Here is a 17,228-nt window from a genome sequence, read left to right on the forward strand (position 1 = left end):
GCCAACCCTTGAACCATCCCTTCAAGCACCCTTCTAGGACCCTAAGGACCTAACCTAGTCCAGCCCAAGCCCCCTGGCCGAGCCACAAACCCTGCACAATTGCTGAAACATGCGCAGCTCCTTTGCTATCTCTCTCGGGTGGAGTCCTAGCTTGCTAGGACTCCTCCCCTGCCCATGGTCTCGAGTCCTAGCGTGGCTAGGACTCTTCCCTTGACCCATAACAGACCCTAGCTCGCCCTGGACCCAAGCCCTAACCAAGCCAAGCCATCAAGACATGAAAACCGAGCCTACAAACACCATGACAGAATTTGCTCCCAGCTTGTGTTCTCTCCCTGTTGCAGCGTATTTGGTTGATTTTTATGACCCTAAAACTTGTGTAAACCCATGCTTAATCATGTCCTAATCATGGCAGACCTTTTAAACACATAAAAACATGATTTTGGAATCAAATAAAATAAGTTTAAAGCACACAAACATGTGGTTACGAAAATTTCAACTTGTGTGCTATGTTTTTTCTTAAAAATTATGCATAAACAATTACTATGGTGTGATGATGAGTAAAAGGAGACTATGGCGTGTCTTTGCGTTTTATACGCACGAAAAATCGTTGACGACGTCGAAGAACGGAGCAAGACCTTGGCTTTGAATTCCCTTGAGCTTCTCGATTTTTCCCCTCAATTATTGTAGATGTGTGTGTCGTGTGTTGGGGTGGGGGAGAGTTTCTGAATCTTTAATGAGTGTGGGGTGTGAGTTATGAGAGTTGTACGGTTTTGGGGTGCTAATCATATATTATATATAGCTTAATTAAATACTAACTAGGCTTTAGGCCTATTAAACCCCTAAATTAAGCTCATTAATCTTAATTATCAAAATTTTGGGTAAAAATAGTTTGTAAATTAAATAGCCGGTTTGCTAAAAAGTTCGTATTTTTGTTGAAAAACCAACAGTGATAAAAATTACGTCCCGTCGTATAAAATCACCTCAAACCTCTTATTTTCAAAAATAATGAAAAACAACACTCATATTTTAAATAATTAAAAACAATTATTTAATAAAAACATTTTCCGTTTTTCAGCCCTCGGTTTCCGTTCCTCGATCGCAACTCGAATAACCTTTAAAAATACATTTTAATGCAACCATGTAGAAAATATATTTTAAACATGTAAATATGCACAACAAAATTAATTAATGCAATTAAAACATTTAATAAAAATACACAAAGAATTTAATCACTCGTATGCATGTGGTTCGCGTGGACTTTAGAATTTTCGGGGCGTTACACCCTCGCCGCTCGTCGCTCGCCTTGCACGCTCACTCCTCGCCTTGCGCCCCCGCGCCCAGCGCCAGAGCGCCTCGCATGCTCGCCTCGCCCAAGACACATGCACGGTCACCCCTCGCCTTGCACGCCTGCACGCTCGCCCTGCCCTCTACTCGGCCAGCACGTCTCTTGCTCGCTCAACCACTACCACGCTCGCCCAGCACACCCCTTTCTTTCTGAAGAGCTTTTGGGGGCGTTGAACTATCTACACAATTAGCTACACAAAGCCATGAATTAAAACCCATTCAAACAATACAACTTTTGGCACAGAGGGGGAATACCTAAAGTCCCTATTCAAACCATGCAACCTTTGGCATGGAGAGGGAAGACCTAAAGTCACCATAAATTAAAACTCATTCAAACCATGCAACCTTTGGCATGGAGGGGGAAGACCTAAAGTCATATTGGTGCCTATAAATAGTGGCAAAAGAATGAATGAAAATCACACCAAAACAACATCAAAAGTTCTCTCCAAAAGTTGCAATTTTCGAGTACCAAATATTCTGCACAATTTCAGAAGGTTTGGCTCATAGTTTTACATTTTCAAATCTGATCTCCATCGTTCAGAATACACCTACACGTGTTTTGAGCAATATATCCAAAATCCAGATCGATCCAACGGTTCAATTAGGCGCAAACATTTTTGCAAAGTGACTGGTCGGTGTCAAACTACAACTTGTTCATTCCAAAATCGTGATACTCACGGGAAATTTAGGGTCCGATTCCGGCAAGTGTCACAAGTACAGACGCAGGGCTTTGAAATTGTCCTGAGCCTGAAATCACAAAGAAGACCGTTAGAAGGGGGCTAGGAGAGTGTCCTGACGTCGTCCCTTCCGATGCTCAAGTCAGTGACTGAGGATATGAGTGAAGAGCAGCTAAGGGTGCTGCTGAAAAACAATATAGTGAGTCCCTGAGTTATACATCCGAACCTGATATTTATAGGAGAATACATGAGCCCTTGATGGACCTGTCTTCCATTTGGGCTTGGGATGGGCCAGAGATAGTGGGTCCATCCATGGGGTATCAAGACAGAAAACACGTGACACACCTAATTGTCTTTTTTCATTCTATGCTGCAATTCGAGAGAGAGACATATTTTGAATCATAGAAATTGTAATTCACGAGTAATGGAACTTTAGTCCAATTTTGTATATTAATGAAACTAAATTAAATTAATGAATTTTGAAGAAAATGTAGGGTTGCAATTAATGAAATTGATATAAATGTGTCCTAATTTAAACAAGAGTTTCAAACAATTATCTAAATCGGTGCAAATTTAAGAATTGATGAAGAAAGAGTGAGGGAGGGAATAATGAAGCAGAAGACTCTTGCCTCTACAGTGATGGCTCAAAATAACCTGGCCTACACTAAAGAAATTCATTCCAGGCTGCATCTCTACTAACAAATTTTGTTTTATTTTTCAGCCAAAGTTGTCTTTGAGGTGGCTCCGTTCCCGTAGGTATGTGTAAATTTGCATGCATGATCAAGAGTACTATTGAGAATTTGAAAACAATCCCACAAAGGGGGAAGGATGACTTTGATGGGAAAAAAATGGATTTATCGACATGACTTAGGCAGAGCCGTACCTGTGTTCGATCGGCTCTGAAGCGAAAATTTAAAAACGGGTCCTCTTGTTATGATAATTAAATAATGCAAAAATTCAGTTAGAAAATAATAAATACAATAAATAATACATAGGTATATCAAAACAATATATTACATAAAAAAAACAAGTCAATGAATATTTGAAATAATTACATAATACTGATCTAGCTCTTTTATAGGAAAAAATATATATCAAATTTGTATAATCTAGTTTTCAGATCATTTCTTTGTCAATCAACAATATAACTAGCTCATTTAGTTTATCTTGTGATATTATTGATCGAAGATAAATCTTTATTAACTTCAACTTCAATAAGTTTATTTATACTTAAAAGTCTGTTATTTGTATGATTAAAAAATATCTTATAAACAATACAATTATTTGAAAATAAATTATTCAGTTTTTTCAAATATTGTAAAATATTCAAAAATTGTTTAAGTTATATACAATATTGCACGAGCTAGTTAAATGACTAACTCTTTAACTTCTCCAAACTCAATAAATACCCCAAAGTCTCTTGATATTGTTTAAATTGGTCAAGCCGAACTTGAAGAAAATATCGAGTTTGATAAATCATAAACAAAAAAATTATTTAAGTTAATTTTTTTATTTAATATTGGACCAATTTTTTTCTTTCGGTAGGCCACAAACTCAAAATATAGAAGTTGGGCCTTTTCCAAGATCGGGCCTTGAGGCAATGAACTCCTTGGCCTCATAGAAGGTCGGCCCTAGACTTAGGATTGTGCTAAACACTGGTTGATAAATGATCAAAAGTATGTATACCCGAATATTTTTCCCATAAACAGTCTAGAATAAGAGCTAGTTATATTAAATTATACCAAAACTCACCCCTTGCTAAAACGAGTATAAAATAGCTAAAATTCTAAAGAAAATAAATTATCGTTGATTCAAGTTGAAAAATTATTATCCACAAAAAACGACTTCATAAGCACAAGTTTCAATCATACTTCATAATGATTTCTATGCTAATTAAATTAGCGACGCTTTTTGAAAAATCGTGGCTAATTTAACGACGATTTTTCTACTCAAAACCGTCGATTTTTGGAAAAAAAATCATCGCAATATGATAGTAACTGTGACTTTAGCGACGGTTGTGAGTATAATAAACAAACGAAGCTCCTAATTATGAAAGAGATTTTGAGAGTTACATCTCATAACTGGTGAAACTCTCAAAATCTAAATCACCTAACTTAAAATCATATATCTAAGTCTATCTATATTATTAGATCTCATACCCGACAAGCCAACTCATAGTTATGAAATTCGGAATACCTTCTTATCAACTAATGACATTCTTAATTTATTTATGTAAAAATATTTTTATTTAGATAAATATTTCGAGATTACTATGATATAAGTAAATTGTGATCACATTCTTAATTGTAATCATAAAAGGCATTTTTATGGTAATTATAGTATCTAAACTTGTCCCTAGTTGATAAACCATCAAGTAGACTTGTTCGATCGAGACCAATCAGTACTGTATAATAATTTTTAGAGTAACTATCTTGATTATTTTAGTGGAGGAACAAAAATCCCCACTCATTCAATAAAAATTATCATAAGAACTTGTTTTTAGTAAATTTTAAATCAACTAAACAATTTGTTAATTATATTTAATAACTTAAATGTTTTAAAAATAATTAATCAGGTTAAAAATCTATTCAAACGAATCATCGTGTGCTTGAGTTGTTAGTATTTATAATATATAAATTTAATCATATAATAAAGACCATACTAAAATTAATGAATAAAAAACATATACTAGTTGTTTATTGTATGACTAATGAAGAATAACGATATATTTTTATAATCACATCATTCACACAGAGACGATTGAACCACGTGATGAGTTGGTAAGATCTATAATATGATGATAATAAATGGATATATATATGAATGATATAACTATTTCTAATTCAAATATTTTAAAACTCGATTCAAACAATTAACGTGGGAGAAATTATTATGTAGAAGAAATGGGCAATTCTAACATTTGCACCGAACAGTGCCTAAAACCTAAAAAATATATATAGACCATCATAAATTTTAAAGTGAAAAAACATTATACTATTGAAACAATGATAAAAATTTGTGTGAGACGGTCTCACGAGTCATATTTTGTGAGACAGATATTTTATTTGGGTCATCCATGAAAAAATATTACTTTTTATGCTGAGAGTATTACTTTTTATTGTAAATATCGATAGGATTGACCCGTATCACAGATAAAGATTCTCGAGACCGGCTCACAGGAGACCTACTTTAAAACAATAGTTTAAATTTTTCAGTCTTTTTAATATGGGAGATTTGCCTTTAAATCTCTAACAATATAGTTAATGTGAGTTCAGTCTTTGTGAGATCGAAACTTTTTCTGCAAATTCTGATTCATATATAAAATGTGTTATGCACTCGTTGGGCCCACAATTATTTTTTCGGATTAAATTCGATACAAAACATTGAAAATTTGAAACATATATATGATATTTCAGAACAAATTGTTTTAGATTTTGTATAAAAGATAAAAGTGAAACAACTATATTCATTTCATACTTACTACACTTATTTGTGTGCTCAAATATCATATATTAGTACCCGATCTGGAAAAATTTATACTGAAATATCATATATTTAATGTTTTGTACAAATTTTTACCCAAAAAAACATATGTCATAAATACCAAAATCTGTCATACATGTTGGGTACTCAAAAATCATATATCAATGTCAGATTTGAAGCATTTAGCACTCAAATATAATATATTGATACTAAATTTTCAAGGTTTTGAACCGAATCTTCATCCGAAAAGACGTGTCATTAATATCAAAATTTGTTATACATGTTTAGGTACTCAAAAAGCATATATTAATATCAGATATAAAACATTTAGTTCTGCAATATCATATATTTGTTCTAATTTTTCAATGTTTTGTAATGAATTTTATACGAAAAAACATGTGAGTCAAGAGAATGCAGAAACAATTTTTGAGTAAGTCAAAAATGGAAAAAAAAATAATCTGATAAAAATCGGACAAAAATTTGTGTGAAACGGTCTCATGAGTCGTATTTTGTGAAACATATATCTTATTTGGGTCAACAATGAAAAAATATTACTTTTTATGCTGAGAATATTACTTTTTATTGTGAATATCGGTAGAATTGGCCTGTCTCAGATAAAGATTCGTGAGATCGTTTCATATTAAACCTAATCTAAAAATCGAATACACATTTAACTATTGGCATAAGATTTATTGAGCATTTGTTCTTTCAATATCCGAAAGATTATATTAACTCAACTAAAATTTGGAGCAAGGGCGAAATTGTGATCATAGTCTAGCTGAGTCGCTCTCACGGCAGTTCCATTTGTACAATTTTGTCGCCAAAAAATGTCTGCAATATTCCGGTTCTCCAAGTCCAAGCTCCGCCACGTTACCGCCTTGGGCGCCGCCATCTCCTCACGTCCATTCTCATATATCCACTCTTCCGCCGTCAAACCTCAACAGCTTGCTCGACTCTTCCAATTTCACCAAACCCCACTGCTTAAACCCACGTACAAGTCAGCTAGACTAGGGTTCCAGGAGAGACACAAGTGGGACGGCAGCTCCGACAACTATGATCACATTAAAGCTGAGGTCGATTGCCCCCGCTGCTCCAAACCCATGACTGTTATTTTCTCCAATCGTCCCCTCTCCATCACCGCTTGCGAGGTGGGGATTTACCAAGCCGTTAACATGTGTTACAACTGCCGGACGGCGTTTTACTTTAGACCGTTTAAGTTGGAGCCTTTGCAGGGGACTTTTGTTGAGATCGGGAGAGTTAGGGGTGGGAGGGAGAATTTCAGGGATATGGAAGGGAATTTTGGGAATGGTGGGGGGAAATCTGGGAAGAATGGGGTTAAGATTTGGGAGAAGTTAAGGTCTTATAGTGGTACTGAAAATGCTGAGAAGAGTGTTAGTGATAATGGTGACGGTGAGTGTAATGTGGAGAAGAGTTCAGAGGGACGAGAAGGAGTCGAGTTTATGGCAGAGGTGGAAGCCCTGAAAGTCGAGAAAGAGTTACCCACGCCTAAGGGAATATGCAAAGTGCTCAATGAGTATGTTATAGGGCAGGAGAGGGCAAAAAAGGTGGGAGTTTGAGTCTTGAGTTTGTAAATAAAACTCGTGAATGGAAATTCTAACGTGACTTGATTAGTTTCGTGGTACCTCTGAGTAATTATAATGCCTTTTTCATAATGACAACTAATCACTGTGATGCTGTTTGATTATTAGTGATTATACTTGTTTTAGTTTCGTGGTACCTCTGAGTAATTATGATGCCTTTTCATAATGACAACTAATCACTGTGATGCTGTTTGATTATTAGTGATTATACTAAGCTGAGTCGAAAAAAATGTTACGAATTTCGGAATTCATTCTTCTGTCTTAGTAAAAGCTAACACTTTCCTTGCACAAATTTTAAACTCTTCTTGCATGATTTTAGCTAGGAAAAAGTTATTTTCACTTCATTTGACTAGTGAAGATCATTATCTTATTCTCTCAGGTTCATTTTGACATTGGAAGAGTGAAATTTATGTTAACATTTAAATTTGTATTACTTGCTCAGCCATTTAGATATTCATATTAACATGTTGCCTACAGCTTAGATAAAATTCATTTGTGGTTTTAGTTTTATTGTTCTGTTTTTGTTTTCTTAATGGCTCGGTATTTTGTAAATTACCTTTTGATTCTTCCTTAAATGAAATTGGCTGATGTATAGTAAATGTCAAGAGTGACTTATAACACTTTAAGCTTCTCCTTAGTTGGTTTTACTATTTTGCAGGTGCTGTCGGTGGCTGTGTATAACCACTACAAAAGAGTATATCACACCTCAGTGCCATGGTGAGTGATGCATCTTTGTGTCTACTTTCTATGTAAATGATGAGCACATAAGATAGTAAGTTGTCAAAAAAAGAGAAATATGGCATGCTAGCTGCTCTTTGGATGAACAGTTTTTATACTTTAATTTTTTTCGATGTATTGTCCTACCTATAGAGAGATATCTCTTGATACTTCCTTTCTTGTATTGTGAGAGGTGAAAGATATCACGAGAACATAAACACTCTACATAAAACAATTTACTTAATTTAAAACCATTTTATTTTTATTTGCTTTGAATTGCTGATTATTTTTCCTATTACTAAATCCACTTTGACTTTTGCCTCAAGTTTTTGGATAGGATCATGTTCTACTTAGGGGTCTTTGTAGAAAATTTGCATTATTAACACCATGACATTTATCACCTGTTTCTGCTATATTCATGCCTTATATTAACCATATCAAGTAATGATTACATACTAGAATCTATAAATGAATCATATTGACTTGATAGAGGCTGATGATTGAGCTATAAAATTATCTATATTCTACATGCAGAGCACTGATTATTTAAAATTTGTATTTATAAAAAGCTCACGAAGAAGGGGGAAGGGTATGGTGGCTGCCCAGCACCCCTAACTGGGTCATTGAATATATGCAAACTTTTCTTTTTTTCTAGACCATAAGAATCCATTCATATTGAAACAAGATGATGATCAATTCTTTTGCTTTAAAATCAGGGCAGGTGCGGAATCCCTTGAATGTGAGAAGGAACTTGATAGTTGCAGTAATGATTTTGTTGAGTTGGAGAAGAGCAACGTGTTATTGATTGGTCCCACTGGCTCAGGTATGATGCAAAGCATTGAAGTCCATCGACCAAGCAACTGAGTGAAACCAAATTATGCTGAAGTATTATGATATTGTGTATCCCTCCTTGATTGAATGAACAGGAAAGACATTGCTTGCAAAAGTACTAGCTCGGGTTGTGAATGTGCCTTTTGTTATTGCGGATGCCACAACATTAACGCAGGTAGGTTTTGATATAGTTTAGTAATTTGTTTTGGTTATAAACTCTGTGGTATGACATGTTAAGCGTGCTTCTCTGACTATTCTCACTTTCCTATGGATATAAACCAGTCACTGTGGCTAAATTCTATTCATTTTTTCACTGTTATTCTATCCAGGCTGGTTATGTTGGGGAAGATGTGGAATCCATACTGTACAAATTACTTATGGTATGATCATTGAGTTTGTGTCTCATTTGGACTTTATGGGTTAGAAACTTAAGATCCTTGAATTTGTATTTTGTCAATTTATGCTTATTGCTCCAAAGTTAAAAAAGCAATGGCATGATGGAGTAAGTATGACCTCAAAAAAAAAAAAGGTTCTTGAATGTAAGTGTAGTTGTGTTGTTTTTATGTCCAAGAAGGGGGAAGGCTTGGAAAGGGATGTTACTAGCGGTGAAGGATATGGCTTACTTGTATGTTCCTGTCTTTCCCCAATCTCATTGAATATTGTATTTTCTGTTCGATTTTTTTCTGCATTTTTTCTTGTCCTTCCCTATACAGGCGCTAAGAAATAAAGAACCTAAAGCAAAAATAAAATAAAAATAAAAGAAAATGGAAAATTAAAAAGTAGACTAGTTAGATTCTTTGTTCTTTATGTATAAATTAAAATTTATTTGTGATTAGTTTCAAGTCCATTGATTTCAAGCATATTTAATCTGTTTTTTCTTTCCTTCTTTAAACCCCCAGTAAAATATCATTGTTTCCCTGGGTATTCTTTTCAGGTTGCTGATTTTGATGTAGAGGCAGCTCAACATGGAATTGTGTACCTTGATGAAATTGACAAGATAACTAAGAAGGTATGGCAGATGTTTAGAAAGAAATATTGTTGAAATTTGAGAAGTATTATTGTTTCATAATAAATGTTCTCTTTGGAAGCTCTGTGCAGGCTGAGAGCTTAAACATAGGTAGAGATGTATCTGGAGAGGGTGTTCAGCAAGCGTTGCTGAAAATGCTGGAGGGAACTGTGAGTAATTTGTGTATCAACTATTTTACTGTGATTTTATCTCAGAATGACTGCCTTATGGATAGAAAAAAAATGATGATTTCTTTTTGTTTCTAGATTGTAAGTGTTCCCGACCATAGATCGCCGAAGAGTTCTCATGGTGACAGCATTCAGGTATCACAGAATAGTGAAATTTCATCGGCTATGCCTATGGTTCCTTTTTCAGCTCTTTCTAATATGGTAATGGAATAAGAAATAGTATTTTAGTCACTGAGTTGCAGACAGAACTAAGTTCGACTCATTGATTTCTAAATATAGACTTGTTAGCAGATAAATTGGCCCTTGTATTCATACTAAACAATTTAAGTACCCTCATTGACCTCCAAGTCTTTAGACGTGTGAAAACATTTTGTACTTTTTGTATAAAGGGTCAACTGGCATGCTTTTCCATTTTTCCTTTTCAAGCTACTGATGAGTTGCATTTGCAGATAAAGATTTAATGATCTGTGAATGCTACTGTAATTTTTTTATATGTGAATGAGAGAGGTCAAATTAATGAATACAGTCGGATGCTCATTTTTCAACTGAGTGTTATTTCAACAAATTGTCCTTCTATGTCTTGTAAGAGGTTAAACTATGGATCGGGCCTTGTGCTCATTTTTCAACTGGGTATTTATTTCTAAAGCTGACTCTTTCCGTATCACTGCCACAGATAGACACAAAAGATATCCTCTTCATATGCGGTGGAGCTTTTGTTGGTCTTGAAAAGACCATTTCTGAGAGGTAGTTCTGTTTGTTCTAAGCTTGTGATTGAATGTCATATGTTGAGTTTTGCATTCATTTACTGTTTTTGCACCAGACGACAAGATTCTTCTATTGGTTTTGGAGCACCTGTTCGTGCTAATATGAGACTTGGTGGGTTGCATACTGCTGCAACCTCATGTCTATTGGAAAATGTAAAGCTCTACTTCGTCAATCTGAACATTTTGGTTCCTGTTAAAATTTCATAATTTTCAAAATATTTTCTCACCTCTTTTAATTTCTATCAGCCTGAGATTATACTGGAGATTGCACTTATTGCAGGTAGATAGTGGTGATCTGGCTGCATATGGTCTTATACCTGAATTTGTGGGGAGGTTTCCTGTTGTAGTGAGCTTATCAGCTTTGGATGAAAAGCAACTTGTACAAGTGTGCATAATGTTTCCCTTGAACCTTTCGTCTGACCTATTTTTGTCATTTCGCAAAACGACGTACACTTCTGCCTGAGTAGCTGTATTGGAGAATCCGAAGCTGTATTTATATTAAAATATAATGAAATCCAAGCTGTAAACTAAAGAGGTGAAATGGAAAGAGCAGGAGTACCTAGCTCATTTTCCACACTGCTTTGTTAAAAAATTAGGTTATAAGATTGAAGACTGTCAGCTTCTCGGAGTCATTCATTTCTAATTTATGAATGTTGACGCGAACATAACTCTGAAATAAATTATTTTTTTCGTGGATCAGTCCAGGTCCTGTGTGGATTTTTTCGTTGGCTTGGATCTTTCAATGCCTTTTTTTTAAACTCTACCTCCCCCACTCCCACCATCTCACTGGTCCATTCCTTGAAGCTCTAAAATAATTTCCCAGCTCCTCCCATGTATTGATTGTAGTTTTCTTGAGTAGTTTTATTAGAAACTTTCCATTTGTCTCCAAATCTATTTTATTAAGCTTCTCTAACCTTTAGTTCTGTTTTCTATTTGTAATGTAAACCGACGTTTTCTTAAATATGTTTCCACAAGATTTTTAATTTTACTTCACCGTCATTTATTTAAACCTCTAACCCAAAATCTTAGTTACTGAAGGTGTAATGTTATATAATTTCTGTCATCCTAGGGCCAAAAAAGAAAAAACTAATTCCAGAAACTTAAGCCGGCGAGGAGGCCAGGGCTTTTTCCTCATGTTCCCATGTTCTCCGAACGCTCAAACTTTTAATTCTCTGAAGTTGTATTGACTATTGACACCTTATGTATTTATGTTTTTCTGATATTAATTGGTTCTCTAGGTGCTTACCAAGCCAAAAAATGCTCTATGTAAGCAATACAAGAGGATGTTTGACATGAACAACGTAAGTTCATTATCTATATAATTCAGATGATATTATTCTACTTATCCTTCTGGAGCATTATTCTAGATCGAGTATGGAATGCTCTTATATATTTTCACTGGTTATTGAATATTCGCAGGCCCATTTACATTTCACAGAAAATGCTCTGAGCTTGATTGCAAAAAAAGCAATATCGAAAGGCACTGGTGCACGCGGTTTGAGAACCATATTAGAATATATTCTTACTGAAGCTATGTTTGAGGTATGCTGGATTTATTTTTGTTATAGCAGTTGCTTCCGTTCGACCCAAGGCCATGTATACCGGAAACATGGACCGTAAACTCCTGCTGTTGCTAACCCTTGATCTGCTTGATGCTGTGATTTAATGCTTTCTGAGTATCACATTTTCCAGTCTTATTTTACAAAATGACAACCCTTATTTCCAATAAAGCAGACTTTATCGAAAGTTGCTACTGAGCTTTTATGCGTCCCTGCATGAAGTCTTGTTACGGGCTTTCTGGAATTGCTTACCTTTTTTCATTGGATGTACACAAGGGGGGTCTCCCTTCAAATCATTGTTTTTTTTTATTTTACAGGTTCCAGATGCAAAATCTGGAAAAGAAAATACAGAAATTGTATTGGTTGACGAAGAAGCTGTGGGCATGTTAGGTGCTCCTGGATGTGGGGCAAAAGTTCTTTGTTCTAATAGTGCATGTGAAGAAATTTCAAGCCAAAAAAATTCTACTGATACAAGAGTAAGTTTTCTTATTTTTTCCGTTCTCATGTCGTAACATTTTGTGGTCAAGGTTGATCTTCAAACTCTTGTTAGAATATAGTTCCTTGCCATAATTATTCAACACTGCACGCCCTTTATATTTCCTTGGTATTTGAATCTTGGCTTGAGCTTGACACTTGTTTGGGCCGATTAAGTTCAGATGAGTTCCATCCCTCTAAAATTTAAATCAAGCTCAAATACAATTTCAAATTCTATAATTAACATGTGGTTAAATTGTTTGATTCAGTACTATTTTTATTGTCACCGTTGATCTTCTCTCTTTTTATCTTTTTTATCGACCTTGCCTCTTTTTCCTGCGATATCATTTAGGGGCCAATAGAGCTGCATGTATATCCAATTCACTCAAGTTATTGGCAAAGGTGTAGCCTATTTGTTGTCTTCCCATGAATCCGGAAAATGTACCCTTTTATTTATGTTGTCTCCCCATTAATTCACAAGTCCAACCCAGAAAAGATACAGATGTGTCAGACATATTTGTCCAGTCTCTTATCATTTTATTGTTTGTGACAGGAAGGGGACAACTCAGTGAAAGGCTTGTCGGAAGGCTTGTTAGATCCATTACCCGCCATCAGCTTGTAGCTCCCTTTCAAAAAGTTAACCAAAAACTTTGTACATATGCAGCCCTGAAAATTACAGAACGACGAAGTTCTGCCTAGCTCGATGTTCAAATCATACTTGTTGAGTTTGCCCCTTCCCTCTCCCTTGGGTGCACGAGAAGTACGAGTTGGTCAAGAGCGCAGCTTAAAACTGCATCAATTCGATTCTGCAAATGTGCAGATCGAAAGGTACATATTTACTTGGCTAGAGTTCAAAGCTTCTCAAGAAAGCACGAAAACGCACACTGATCATTTTTGGGGTGAAAAGCTCATATTGCAGCGGCATCCATAGCTTTAAAGAGATGGGAAAAATTGCAAAAAGTTCACATTTTGCAGTTGAATGTGTATATTTGTTTCTTGGTTCTAAAATATGTTGTCTGATTCTCCCATTATCAAAGTTAGAATGAACTGGAGAAACATGAATGCTCAGGCATAATTGAGAATGCGAACTGCATGATGTTTCATGATTGCTAGTATAGTTTCTTATTATTTTATGTGGAAGAGATTTAAACTCAATTAGGTTCAAATTTTGCTAAAAATTTAAGTAAATTACTGGGGTCGGTGTTAACCAAGGATCCAAGCAGATGGGATCCAGGTCGAGTATCTGTCCTTGTCGTGTAGATGCACAGAGAACTTTTTTGTCACGTATCCCATACTGAAATTTAGCTTTCATTGTGTTTATATCTGGTGTGTTTGTGTGTGTGTACAGATCAATTATTAAGGAAAATGGATTGTTAAAAACTGAAAAAAACAATATATATATGAAAAAAATTAATATATATAAAAGTTAACTTCGCTAAGAATTCCTTCAAACTCTATTTTAAAATGAGTTTGTAGAGTGCGAGGAAAGAGATCTGCAAAACTAAGTGCAGCATTTTATGTGTATAATGAGACAAGATTTTCCGAGGTTCAAAATTAAATTATTCTTTTAATCATTTATTTTAATAGGCGAACTTGCCCCTTTAATGTGGAAAAGATTCCAATTTATCATGATAATAAAATAAATATAAAAGCATACAAAATGAATGATTAATTTAATTTGAGGATAAACATGCCAAAAAAAAATAAATAGACTTAATTGTCAGTTCAAAACATTTGAATAGATTTTACAACTACAATTTATTGTGCTGATTCATTTTCAAACAGTCAAATAAAAAAAATCATGTAATATTTTATTAAATATGTGATTATTTTATAACAACTTTGTCGAAAGTTTGACGCGTATGTTTTTTCTGATATGTGAATTTCAAATAATGTGATTTTACGAAACAATAAGGTTTATTATATCAACAAGTGCAAGACAAATATAGAATCTGTTGAAAATAAAGAATTATTGAAGGTTGAAAAATAAGAGTTAAAATATTTGAATTTTGAAAATAAGAGTCGTAAATATTGAAAATTAATATGTGATGATGTATGTAATGATGTATTTATTTTTGAATTATTTTCAAAAAAATTCTATAAATAGGTCTCTCAATTTGTGAAGAAAATCACAATTGAGTAGAGAAATTTTTTAATAAAGTATGTAGTTTGATATATTTTGTGAGTTTGAGATTTTTACTTTTTACCGTAAATTTTTACTTTTAACACGTTATCAGCGCGATATTCGAAGGTTCGGTTCTCCGTATTTTTCCAAGCTCGAAAACACAATAAAAATGTAACAATATTAAAAAATAAGAGTATTTACTTTACTGTTAATTTATTTTTATTGTATATATACTTAATGTATAATATAATGTATTATATAAAAGGAGTGTATGACACCTCATTATAATAACGTGATGTGATTATAATGCTTATATAATTTTATTGTGTTACTGTTTATTTCTTGTATATTTATATTTGAATAATATCATGTTATTATATAAAAGGAGTCTATGACACCTCATTAAAATAAAATTATGTGATTATTTCCCTGTTTATATATTTTTATTGTGTTATATAATAATTATATGTATATATATATATATATATATATATATATGTATAATATCACATTATTATATAAAAGGAGTCTATGACACCTCATTATAATATTGTGATATGATATACATAATTATTTAAAAATGATTAACATTATATACATCATATTATTGCCATAAAATTTACATATACATACATTTATTTTTTAAAGATTTTATAACGGTCATAAACGGTAATAAACAGCTAGTTTTTACCATATAAATATAACTTCACAAATACATTCAATCACTCCAAATTTACTTTTCCTACCTAAAAATTTTCCACATCAAGATTTTCGAAGAAAAAGATGATGATTCTTTCAAGATTTTTTGTATAATTATTTTGGTTATTATACCCACTAGTCTTGTATTTATCGAAAAATATCTGCATCGCTTTTTTCTTTATTTTTAAGAATGATTGTATTAATAATTTATCCGTTACTTTTTATTGTCATATTAATAGATATAGAACTTAACTAATAAAATGAATTGTTATTTTTCTAGTATCACCATGTCAAACTTGGCAAAACTCGAATTTGTTGCACTCGACATTACGGGAAAAAATTATATGTCATGGACTCTCGATGTAGAAATGCATCTTGAGTCATTGGGTCTAAGCGAGACCATTAAAGAAAATGATATCTCTTCATCACAAGAAAAAACAAAAACTATAATATTTTTACGTCGACATCTTGATGAAGGTTTAAAATGTGATATTGTCACCGAAAAAGATTTCATAGCTCCGTGGAAAGGATTAAAGGAGAGATTTGAACATATAAGGGAAGTTATACTTCTGACCGCCCGTGATGAATGAAATATGTTAAGATTCCAAGATTTTAAGAAAGTCAGTGATTACAATTCGGCGATGTATCGAATAATCTCGCAATTAAAATTTTGTGGACATGAGGTTACGAAATTGGAAATGCTTGAAGAACATTTTCTATGTTTCACGCATCAAATATAACTCTACAGCAGCAATATAGAGTGCATGAATTTGCGAGATATTCTGAACTTATCGCCTGTTTTCTTGTGGTGGAAAAGAACAACGAGCTACTAATGAGAAATCACCAGTCCCGACCAACTGGATAAACAGCATTTCCAGAAGTAAATGTTGTAAGTAAAAATGAATTTAACCCTGGAAACCAAAATCAAAGTCAAAGACAAGGTGTTGGTCGAGGTCGAGGTCTTGGTCGTGGACGTGGAAGTGGTCGCGGTCGTTATCGCGGCCGCGGCCGTGATTTTGAAAACAATCGAGATAGTTACTTCTATAATTCATCTCAAAAGAGCGTCACGAACCACCCACTGAAAAGACATAATGAGAACATGAGTGCTAATGAAAATCACTCAAAACGAGTCGAAATTTCTTGTTTTAGATGCGGCACTCCAGGACATTGGTCTCGTATTTGTCGAGCCCTCAAGCACCTTTGCAAGCTCTATAAAGAATCGATAAAGGAGAAAGAAAAAGAGACCAACTTCACTAAACGCAGTGATCGTTTGAGTATTCAACTCATTTTGATGCTGCAGATTTTTTGAATGATTTCTCTCAAAATGATCAATATACTGGTGGAATAGAAATGAAAAATATTGATGCTGCAGATTTTCTCAACGATTTTTCTGAAAATGAACAATATATTGGTGGAATCTAAATGTAAAATAATTTATTTTTCATGTACTCAAATGATAATGTTTTATTTGTATAATTATGATATGCCTTATATTTTTCAATAAATTACATATGTATTATCAGTAATTTTTTTCATTGCATAATTTTTTTTTGAATTCAAATATGGAAACTGCTATGAACAAAGCTAAACAAGGAACTAATCCCATGGAAGTTTGCATACCTGATAGTGTACAACACACACTATTCTACGAGATAAAAAATATTTCTTGGAATTAAAACCAACAAAAACAATGGTAAATACAATATCAGGTCTTGTAGACTTGATAAAAGGTTGTGGTAAAGAACATTTTTGTTACCTAA

General features: G+C 33.8%; 1 protein-coding gene across 1 annotated transcript; it reads left to right on the forward strand.

The window, feature by feature from the left end:
* Positions 1-6,244: 6,244 nt before the first annotated feature.
* Positions 6,245-13,851, forward strand: LOC142553960 (CLP protease regulatory subunit CLPX2, mitochondrial). Its single transcript, XM_075664529.1, has 15 exons — positions 6,245-7,069; positions 7,764-7,822; positions 8,539-8,645; positions 8,749-8,828; positions 8,983-9,033; positions 9,588-9,662; positions 9,752-9,829; positions 9,926-9,982; positions 10,521-10,591; positions 10,668-10,764; positions 10,892-10,996; positions 11,850-11,912; positions 12,031-12,153; positions 12,488-12,646; positions 13,198-13,851. The coding sequence occupies exons 1-15, from the start codon at positions 6,332-6,334 to the stop codon at positions 13,264-13,266; spliced, it is 1,932 nt and encodes a 643-aa protein (XP_075520644.1). The 5' UTR covers positions 6,245-6,331; the 3' UTR covers positions 13,267-13,851.
* Positions 13,852-17,228: the final 3,377 nt, after the last annotated feature.

This window comes from Primulina tabacum, chromosome 8, assembly GCF_025594145.1.
Source record: "Primulina tabacum isolate GXHZ01 chromosome 8, ASM2559414v2, whole genome shotgun sequence".
Lineage (NCBI taxonomy): Eukaryota > Viridiplantae > Streptophyta > Magnoliopsida > Lamiales > Gesneriaceae > Primulina > Primulina tabacum.

Bases quoted from the DNA above. Each gene is read 5' to 3' on its own strand.
- LOC142553960 (XM_075664529.1), top strand. From the start codon at position 6,332: ATGTCTGCAATATTCCGGTTCTCCAAGTCCAAGCTCCGCCACGTTACC. The intron at 9,663-9,751 runs GTATGGCAGATG...AGCTCTGTGCAG, and splicing joins TTGACAAGATAACTAAGAAG to GCTGAGAGCTTAAACATAGG. The intron at 10,765-10,891 runs GTAAAGCTCTAC...CACTTATTGCAG, and splicing joins CCTCATGTCTATTGGAAAAT to GTAGATAGTGGTGATCTGGC.